The following is an 11,004-nucleotide window of genomic DNA, read 5'->3' as shown; positions in this document are numbered from 1 at the left end:
ATATACAGTCATATAATACCTTTCTCCAGATCCATCCCTTGTAATAATTTTCAGGCCATATTGTTGCTGACTTCACCTGTTCCAGAATTAACATCGAAGTCAAATATTCCAACAAGGGAGCAGAAATAAGAATACCAAAACTTATCCAGTCTTGTCAACTATTCACATGATTATGCTTTCGGGTTTCGATGCCAGTTTCAGACATTAAACTAAACAGTGTAAGAAGAGTTGAATACAACAGCACAAGAAAGCGCACCTACATAATCACTGAAAGATAGTTGCTAGTGCAAGAACAGAAAGACAAAGTTCCCAGTCTCGGATGCCACACAATTTCTTGGCTCCAGCCACTAAATCTTCCCCAAGGTCCTCAAGAGCGGTAGGATTCGATTTCCCAAATCATAAGCAAGCAGGAATCACTCAAGAACACAGTCGAAAGATCCAAAAAACCACACCTGCTCCTGTTGCAGCGTCGTTCCCTCCGGCTCGTCTTTCTGGTCCATCTCCGCGATCGCCTTGCCCTCCTCCAACAGCTCGTCGAGCACCTCCTTCATATACATTCGCCCTTCCCTCATATCCTTCCACTTAACCATCACCTCCATGCCGCTCATCACCACCTCCGCGCCGGACATCGGCTTCTTGCCTTTCGATTTCGAGGTGCGGGCGGCACGGGGCGGGAGTGGGGACTTGCCGGCCGCGGACTTCGGCTCCCTGGCTCTCGTGACAGAGGCGGACCGGGGCGGGAGTGGGGGCTTGCCGCCCGCGTAGCGTCGCCGGGAAGGAGCCCCGCTCGCTAGGGTTTGGAGGGAGAAGGATGGCCTTGCTCTGCTTGACTGCCCGTCTGCTCGTGCTCGTCTGCTCTGCCCCTACCTCACGGCCTGGTAGTGCGGGTTGATTTGCAACTTTGTCAGGGGTTAAAATGTAAATATGCCCGACGGACGAAAAATACGGGCAGAGACGTTGCTTGCTTTAATAATAGGTAAAGATAAAAGATAATATTAAATGTTAATATGAACCCTGTTTCAATCCGATATTGGCTTGAGATCTATGTGAGTTACCCATATGTTTGCTCCTAATTACATTGTTTGTCAAATAAATCCCCTTTCCAAGCCATTTTATCATATCCAGCTACGAGTAACAGTTTTTCCTTATACATAGCATTTGTTTGCTTCATCATCAATCAATTGTGATGTCAAGGGATAGATGACTGCACTAACAAATAACCCCCTTCCTTTTTCAGCTCAGTACCCTCCCATGCGCTACACGGACGTACCGGTGCTGCCAGTAACTGGTGGATCTGGTTCTGGTGATACCATGGAGGTCTTCTTCGTCAAGGTGACTCAGATCACCAGCGACCTCCAATGGCCACTAGATGTCTATGGCATTGTCGCTGTGCGCGATTCCCTAGACCGGAAGCGCAACTACCTCTTCAGTCGTGGCAGAGATAATTGCCAGACCCTCACCTCTCAGGCATGTTCAAACATCTGTGTTTCAACTTCTGTCCTATTCCATCGCCCATTTAATCTACTATAAGCATCTCAATGCATGTATATGGTGTAATCTGCTTGGTAGTACTGGTAATATCAGCTGATTTTTATGGCGTTTAGCTCCAAGCTAGCATTCGGAAGAAATTTTTATACAGGTTGATACTGCGAATTAGGATCAGAACCTTTCCATCAGATATACTTTATGCATGTTGCTGCTGGCTCTTAAAACGTAAATAGTATAACTTGGTTATATTTTAAAAGTATATCAAATGTAGTTTTTATAGTTGGTATCCACTTCAGTTCTTGGTTGGCTGGCCCTGACATGCAAGATTTCAGTAGGTGGGCACATTCCTGATCCTTAATCTTCATTTTAGAGAATGCTATTAAGTGGTTTTGTATGTGCATCACTGGTGAAATAAATTGCTGGCTGCTGATTCACCTTTAGTGATGGTGTTCCCAAAGGCAATTGAAATTTGCGGGCCTTTAATTTGTCTGGCTGCTGATGCACCTTTAGTGATGGTGTTCCTAAAGGCAATTGAAATTTGCTGGCCTTTAATTTGTGTGCCACTGTATGCAGGATTCTCTTTTGCAACTTACAGGTCCTAGCCGAGCTATCGTGCTGTGGGATGAGCCTGTTTTTGAGATTGACCTGAAAGTGAAGGATAAAGGGAGTTCATTGTCTGAAGATGACAAGATTTTATGTTTGGATTTCTTCGGATACAACAACATCTCTTACAGAGGCAGTCTCAGTTACACCAGAACAAAGGTGCTTTCAAGCAAGCATAGCACAGTGGAGGTCAGGTACGCTCATGTCATGCGCTCCGTGGAGGCGACCATCACTGCCCGCATCAGCAAGGGATCAGGCAACTTTAGTGCACGCCTCACTGCCTGCAACACGAACATTGGTGAGGATGTAGTGCTGCTGGACACCAGAGGCAAGGAGGTGTTCGTCAACGAGGATGGGGAGGTCACACTGCAGCGCCGAGTAGTCGTCGTGGAGGAGAGGGCTGAACTGATCCTTGGCATCAAGGCTGAACAGCTAGGTGACGCTGGCGAGAGCAGCACTAAGCTTGAGAAGAAGTTTGGTTTTGTAGCTAAGTCAGCCCGGAGAAATGAAGTCTATTTTCACATTGGATCCTCGAGCCTGCACATGGTGGTTGCATGGTCTGTTCTTATTTAGACAACTTATAGAACTGGTACCGTGTCATCATACCAACGTGATGACTTACCACCGACATGTGATTCTATATATGACCTGGTAAACAAAAGTGTTTCCTTTACGTGAATTAAGCTATTATGTACTCCCTCCATCCCAAATTATAAGTCGCTTTGACTTTTTTTGATACATTCACTTTGCTATGTATATAGATATAATAATATGTCTAGATGCATAGCAAAGTGGATGTACCAAAAAAGTCAAAGCGACTTATAATTTGGGATAGAGGGAGTAATTGTTTCATTTGTATTAGGGTTGAAAACAACGATCGGATCCGTCCCGATTCGTTTTCTACATTTCATCCGCTCATTTTTCGTATTTTCGGATAAAAGCGAAATACGGAATGAAAAATATGAAATACGAAAAATATGAAAAATATACTACTACTCTCTTGTTTGTGTGTCCAAGGACATATGCAGCGATGCACTCATGCATGTCCTGGCAGCTTGGGCTTGCTTAGCGCCCTTTTGAACCATAGCGTTATGTCGCGTGTTGGTTGGATGATTGGGTTTTGTTTCTTGTTTGTATGGGTCGGTATTCCCGTTTTATCTTGGTATTTCGATAGTTATCGACACGTTTCTGCTCGAATTAGTTTGTTTCTTGAAGTTATGATTTCATTATTGGTAAGTCACATAGGTATATATGACACGTTTCTGCTCGAATTAGGTCGTGATTTTTATAAAATTGTTTCACTAATAAGAACAGTATAGAGACTCTGTGGATGCATCATGAGTATAATTTATTTTGCCAGTAATGCACCTGGCAAACCATTGAACTAGCCTTTTCTAGAATGCAGATTTACTGAGCAGGAGAAAAGGAACATTCTGACCACCTTAAGACAAGCAAGTTTTACTGACTTCCAATCACTATTGCAATGCAAACCTGCAGTAACATACATCAAGTATACTGGATAAAGTTTCAGTCCCAATCCCCATCAGCTTTCTGTGCAAATATTTCTTCCAACAGCTAGATTGTTCCAGATTTCAGCTAAACCCCATAAAAGAACCATTCCGTTAACATGAGCACTACCAAAAATGCTAACAACACAGGAAAACAGACTATACCAAACATGCGTAGAGACGGATAGTAGCCGAAATGCTAACAAGATGCTAACATAAAACATCCATTCTGTTACTAACATGACTACCAAATTCTAACAAGAGCATAGTTACAGCAAAGAGGAACCGTGCAGCCGATACATGCTGGGCCGATGCAGGCTGGGCCAGGCCGGGCTGGGCAGCCCATTTGGCCACTTATAGTTACAGCAAAGAGGAACCGTGCAAAGCTGAAAAGTTAAGTGTAGTAAAGTTGAAAACCAGGTGAGAGTTTGGGGGTGTTTGGATACACCCTTCTAAACTTTATTACTTATCACATCGGATGTTTAGGTACTAATTAGGAGTATTAAATATAGTCTAATTATAAAATTAATTGCACAGATGGAGTCTAATTCGCAAGACGAATCTATTAAGCCTAATTAGTCCATAATTTGATAATGTGGTGCTACAGTAACCATTTGCTAATTATGGATTAATTAGGCTTAATAGATTCGTCTCGCAAATTAGTACAAGAGTTCTGCAGTTAGTTTTATAATTAGCTCATATTTAATTCTCTTAATTAATGTCCGAACATTGAATATGACCTTCCTAAAATTTATCACCTCGTCCAAAACCCGACCAGGTTGGAATTTATCACGTCGTCCAAAACCCGACCGGGTTGATCCGAACCTCTTGTTTACGAGCTGCAGCATGGGAGGAGAGGGAGAGAAATTAAAAATCGTCGCTACGGCCAGCGACTCTCGAGAGCACGCATCCCACGAGCGCGGGTCCCACCCCCGCACGACGAAAGAGGAAACCGGAACTCAGGAAGTGCTAAATGCTGAATTAAAAACGTCTTCTGTGTGGGACCCACGAAAACTGTTAAAGCTGAGAAGGCATGCTTTTACTGTGTCGATTAGCTGAGGTGGCTTGCTGCAGATAGTTTACTGCTGACCTCCGTTTACTTTAACCCACGCACGATTACAAAGTAGTCACTTTGTATGTAAGCCCTCGTTTACTTCACTCCTAACTCCCAACTTTAACACTATGCAAAAAGAAGATTTCCCATCACATCAAACTTGCGGTATATGCATGGAGTACTAAATGTAGACGAAATCAAAAACTAATTGCATAGTTTTGTTGTACTTTGCGAGACGAATCTTTTGAGCCTAATTAGTCAATATTTAGACAATAATTCATAAATACAAACGAAACGCTACAGTGTCGCATTTATGGCAAAATGCCAATTTTGCAACTCCCAACTTAGGAAGTAAACAAGGCCTAAGAAATAATCAAAATACCCTTATAAAGTTATCTCCCAACGTTTCTATAACATTCTCGTAGTATTGATTCTATAACATTCTTGTAGCATTGAGTGAGCTACGTTTCGGAAAACGTGAAGTGCTATGTATTTGGAAACAAATAAAGTGATCAAAATTGTCTAAGTTCTTGAAAACCGAGGTTGGTTATATCTACAACCATTGAGGGTGCTGGCTACGTAGGGTAGGGTTTCGGCGCGGCGATCGTGCGTGTGTAGTGGCGGCGCATTCTTCTGGTCCGTTACCGCGGCAAGCGGGTGGTCGGTGGTCCGGCTGACGACGACCAGGCGACCACCACCGACCAGAGAGGGTTGCTGGCTTGCTAGCTGCTGCAATATTGCACGGCCGGCCTTGCTGGCCCACGTACGATTTGATGATGTATGTTGCGTGATTTTCAGGCCTGTATGGTTGTGCTTGCTACTTTGATTCACCGTGGAGTACTACTACCGAGGTTCGCTAAACTTTAGCGCATGTCACGTCGGATGTTTTGATACTAATTAGGAATATTAAATATAGTTTAATTACAAAATTAATTGCACAGATGGAGTCTAATTCGCGAGACGAATCTATTAAGCCTAATTAGTTCATGATTTGACAATGTGGTGCTACAGTAACCATTGTTAATGATGGATTAATTAGTTTTAATAGATTCGTCTCGCGAATTAGCACAGGGTTCTGCAATTAGTTTTATAATTAGCTCATGTAGTCCTCCTAACACTGCTAAATTTAGCACCCGGTATCAAACACCCATGAGTTTTTTTTTTGTCAGACTTGAACTTATAGAATGCGTGGCCTTGTACAAATCTCAAGTCTGAACCGATCAAACGCTCCACTGAACAGTCGGCGTGTGCGGTGTGCCCATCACATTCGCAATCGCAGCCAACCTGCGGTAGATTGAAGGAGATGTGGAGTCACCCTGCCATGGTCTCTGCATGCAGGCTCTCGCACACTCCATGTGGTTTCGGATCCAACGACCAACATGGATAACGTAAGATACAGGAAGCCAGAGCAATACTGTTCCGATCCAAGATCCATGCCTGCAAGTCAACAACTCATCTTTGTTCCCCGACCTGTAATCTTGGGCAGTTGGGCGGAAAGAAGAAACAAGGTCTGAGGATGAAGAAGTTAGAAGCTGCTCCTGACGCTCCACCAGGCACCAGCAAATTCTCTGGTCAGCATCTGGCAGCTCCTATGAAGCTACGTGACATCCTACAAGCTACAAATCGCAAACCGAAATGGAAAAAAAAAAGAGCAAAAGTTTCTCTAATATCTGGCACTAGTTACTGATCAACAAGCAGCTCGTCGACGAGCTCCTCCGCGTCGGCCCCGGCGACGACGAGCTCCATCTGGTCGCGGAGGTACCGGTGCAGCAGCCGCGTCCGGTCGCCGGCGTCGTCGTCGGCCGCGATGATCTCCTCCCGCCACGGTACGACTCCCCCTCGCCCGCCGCAGCCACGCGACGTCGTCCTCAGCTGCTTCCTGACCCTGCGGAAGCGGACGGCGGCGACGGCGCAGCAGAGCAGCGGCAGCCAGAGGAGCGCCAGCGCCAGGAGCACGGGCAACAGCCACAGCGCGAGAGCCGCCGCGGCCAGCGCGCGCCAGGACGTCGGAACCACGCCGCCGCCGCTGCCCATCCCCGGCCGGCGGGAGGCTATATACATATATCTAGGTTGCAGCCAGCGATCGACGGGGATGTGCAAGGAAGGGCGGTTTGCTGGCTTGGGAACTCGAGTAGGAGTAGCGGCAAAGGTTGGTGCTTTTGCTTTGGGCGGGCGTTGCTTCTGCCAAAAGCGTCGCCCCGGGTTCCCGTCTCCCTCATCCCCCAGCGTAGTTTGTGTAGGGTAGGGGTGCCGACTGCCTTCACCTTTCGACGCGTCGCCGGCTCAGCGTGCCTTGCTTGTCCGAGTCGGAGAGGAGGATCGCGGGTGTGGGCACGCCACCTGATTTTATCCGCCTTTAGCACTACCAGGGCTGCTGATATTTTTATAAGCACATCATCCATCACTGGAAGGTTTCCGGCCTGTTCGCTTCAGCTTATTCAGCCGGCTTATCAGCCACCAAACAGTATTTTCCTCTCACAACAAATTAGCTGTTTCAGATATTCAGTCGGCTTATAAGCTGAAACGAACAGGTCCTCTTTGTTCCTCTGGCAGGGGCGGCAGAAGCCCGTACCGGGATCTTTAATTTCTGATGGGCGACCTCCATTAATGCAGCTGTCCACAGTAGCTTCCCCGGGGTAGCTGGAGGTAGTAGGGTCACGATCAGGTTCAGCTGCATTTACTCCCCGTGCGGCGGATGGTCGGTGGCCCAGTCCCCACAGCTGAGTCGAGCTGGGCTGGGCTATCCCGGCCCGAATCGGCCCTCTCGATGGATGATCCCTTCCCTGGGCCGTATCGGGCCTTATGTTGGTTGGGTTGATCCCTTCCTTCCCGGGCCGACGTTTCCATGGAGATTGGAGAGAGGGACAAGGAATGAAACTGCAGACAGGAAGGGAAATGATCGAGGGAAGCGTGTTGGCGCTTTCAGCTAAGGAAGGCTACATGGATGATGATGATGATGCATGGATGGAGCGCCAACACCAAACAGTGCCTAGCTACCTAGGCTGCTGCTAGTACTACCTATGAGCCTATGACTACACCAAGCAGCTCCTCTAGTAGCCTAGCTAGTAGACAACCATGCAATTATATAAATAAATACCAGGTTGTAGTTTCCGTTACGCACGCTGCTTCTTCTACCTCTAGTATTTCATACGGGGCCAGTACACCTGCAGGGAGCTAGTGCCTAGGTATACCGTGCAAATTAAGCAATCCAGTGGCATAAGCATACGCCCCCCTAGCTCCTTGCTCTCCAAATTTTATAAGCATATCACTTGCGCCCACTTGACTTTTGCATAACAAATTGGATAGATCTAGCATAATTCAAAGCATGCTTAGAAGGGGCTACCACTACTAGAGAATGTAATTTTCATCCACGATCTTAGTACCGGTTGCATTTTAACCCGGTACTAGTACCGAATCTATTGAATAGTCCCTAAGGAATCCCCGTGACCCCCTTTAATACCGGATGGAGGCTCCACCCGGTACTAAAGGTTCCCTCCATCCGCATGCCACCTTTATGCACTTTCTCCCTTATCCTCTCAGGTTCCCTCCGCCTCCCTCATCAGCTCTCCCTCATCCGCTCCCTCTCCCTCTAACCATGGAGCTCCTCCCTCCCTCCCCGGTCTCCCCTCTCCTCCCCCCTCCGCTCACCCCTCACCTCATGCCTAAGATGAGGAGCGGCGGCGGCAGCCATCGGGCGGTGGGCGACGGCGGGCGGGGGATTTTGTTTTTTTTAATTTTTTAATATCCTTTAGTACCGGTTATTTGAACCGGTACTAAAGGGTCCCTTTTATTACCAAAATAGCAGTACCGGTTGTGAAAGTGGATTCCCCGGTAGTGTACATATAGTTCCGGCTCATCGCTACGGTGCCCGAAGAAGCCAAAAGATGTATGCATCCCGGATATACGTACATCGCCGTGCCATGATCATCAGCCGGATGTCGCATTTCGATACTAAAGCTTCGACTTTCAAAAAAAAAATCTAACGCGTCGAAACAAGCTAATACGCCCTGCGCACGCGTGCATGAGTCATGAGTGCATCATATATATATATATATATATATATATATATATATATATATATATATATATATATATATATATATATATATATATATATATATATATATATATATGCGTCTTGCATTTGGTTTTGTCACGGGCGGGAATATGATTATATTCTCTCTGCACGATGGATCGGAAACGAAGGTCCTGTACTGTACTTTGTGCCGCATGATGCGATCATGTGGCCGTGTGACCATTCAGAAATTAAAGGTCGCGTTAGTTAGGAGGAGCGCATTGCAGAGAGGGAAAAGGCAATCTGCTGCCAAGTACGAAACATTATTAGTTGATAGATGTAGGACGTTTGGTGCCTTTAATAAATTCTTGATTCCTTCTTCTTGTCAGTATACGTACGTGCTGCCTCTTTTTTTTTTTTTTACGTACTCTCCCGTTCCTCACTAGTCATGTTAATACGTACTGGCTGGCTGGTGCTGTGGCTAGTCACACAAATTCCTCCCAACTGTTTGGACTAGAGGCCGGGATATCGATGTTTCCAAGGAGCGACACTGCACGAGTTGTGAATCTTTGCATGGGATATCATGCAAGAGGGATGGGGTTCTTGTTCTTCTTCATTCGTAAGCTACCGTCACTATGTAAGAAATAATTTATGCTGGCATGTTAAAATTAGCGTATTGGCGGGCGAAATTGGCACCCGCCAGCACAAAGGTGACTAGAGCCGCCGGACTAGTGCCCGCTAGCACAGATACCTCTGTGTTGGCGGGTGATCTAAACGCACACCAGCACATATGGGATGAATCTGTGCTGACGGGTGTATTAGGTAGCCCGCTAGCACAAATGACGAGTACTGCCTTATCTACTCTTCCCTCTCTCTCTCATCTTTCACTGTTGCTCCCAGCCTCACATCTCGTTTTTCCCTTCTCTCTAGGCACGTTGGGTGGGCGGGGCGAGGCCGGCGGGGCCTGACGCGGGAGGGTGGTGCGAGGGTGGCGACTGGTAGTGCCCGACACGGGCGAGCGGTGTGAGGTCAGCGACCGGTGGGGCTCGACGCTGGCGGGCGGCGGGCGGTAGGGCGCACGATGCAGCTTGAGCTAGGAGCGCGGGTACGGTGGCGGTGGTAGCAACGGCTGGCGGCGACGCTGCTCCGGTGGCTTAGGGCAAGAGGCAGTAGCCGGGCGCGAGCGCCCTGGAGACGATGATACCAGGACCAAGCCATGGCCAGCTGTGAAAACAGGATAGGTATGATTTTCCATGGTGGAGGATTGATTTATTGGTGCCGTGCGACGTTGCTGCTGGCGGTCACGGCCGGTAGTGGTATTTTTTTACCGCCAGCACAAGATGTATCTGTGTTGGCGGTTGGACACCTATCAGCATAAATTACCATTTTTACTGACTCAACCTTGCTGGTGGCCGCTCAAACCGCCAGCAGACACGTTTTGACCGCCAGCGGAAAATTTTTCTGGTGTGGTGCGCCGCCGTCGTTGCCGCTGGCCGTAGGAATTCTGTGCGGTCATTCTTACCAGCCAAGCCAAGGTAACATGCATCCACACACGATCATATCGATCGAACCAAACTCGAGCCAGTACTGTCTACCACCAACCTTGGCGCCTTTGCCTTTTGTAACCAACTAACCGTTGCTCTGTACGTAAAAGCACAGAGTTGCAGGGTCCTCCAATTCTTTTTCAATCAAGGCAACGTACGCGTGTACACATGTACGTAGAAAGCTACAAATTTTGACAGGGAGGAAAGGGTGGTAACGAGCGAATCATGGAACGGAGAAGTGCAGAGAGACGTGCGCGCAAAGAAGACGAAGAGCGACCACCACGCCATGGACGGTCCAACCGCCACCTCCAGCTCCAGCTCCACCCACGTGCTGCTGATGGCAGCGCCTGCTTCTCTGCTGCCGCCGCGAGCGGCAACAAGCCAACAACAAGAGTATCCGATACATCTTCCAACGTTCCAAATGTATTTTTGAAACGGCCGAATGCTATTGTTTTTCTTTATAACTTTTAGGATCTTCATAATGATTGGAAAAATACTATTGCTTCAATAATTTTGTAACTTTTTCTTAAATGATTGAGAATTATTGTCGTTGCTGTTCGATCACAAATTCTTTTGAAGCGCCCTTCATTTTTCTTATTGATCAGAGTTAAGCTAGAGGAGAATGGTCTGTTTGGTTTCAGAGTGGCGAGGTCATCTGCAATAGTTGCACTTCACTGATGCATTGCCATTTGCCAACCTTATGTATACGCTCTTCTACAATGATCCATCGGCCGCCAATCATGATATGGAGACCAATGCAAGAGGCTGCACCTTCGTGCATGCGGTAGGCCA

At 47.2% G+C, this 11,004-nt stretch overlaps 2 protein-coding genes across 3 annotated transcripts in view; one reads left to right on the top strand and one right to left on the bottom strand.

Moving 5' to 3' along the window:
- Positions 1–2,785, top strand: part of LOC101784925 — a 12,950-nt gene extending 10,165 nt beyond the window's left edge. For both annotated transcript variants that reach the window (XM_004977185.4, XM_004977184.4), the window contains exons 2-3: positions 1,238–1,467; positions 2,062–2,785. In XM_004977185.4, coding sequence (XP_004977242.1) covers positions 1,238–1,467; positions 2,062–2,664 — 833 coding nt within the window. In that variant the 3' untranslated portion in view covers positions 2,665–2,785. The remainder of the gene's footprint in view (positions 1–1,237; positions 1,468–2,061) is intronic.
- A 3,262-nt stretch (positions 2,786–6,047) lies between these two features.
- LOC101785858 lies at positions 6,048–6,974 on the bottom strand. Its single transcript, XM_004977187.2, has one exon. It carries the CDS (start codon positions 6,712–6,714, stop codon positions 6,334–6,336), a length of 381 nt encoding a protein of 126 aa, XP_004977244.1. The 5' UTR covers positions 6,715–6,974; the 3' UTR covers positions 6,048–6,333.
- Between the last annotated feature and the right edge of the window lie 4,030 nt (positions 6,975–11,004).

Source organism: Setaria italica, chromosome VII (assembly GCF_000263155.2).
Source record: "Setaria italica strain Yugu1 chromosome VII, Setaria_italica_v2.0, whole genome shotgun sequence".
NCBI lineage: Eukaryota > Viridiplantae > Streptophyta > Magnoliopsida > Poales > Poaceae > Setaria > Setaria italica.
Note: the sequence above shows the minus strand (reverse complement) of the source record. Positions and strands in the feature narration are given on the sequence as shown.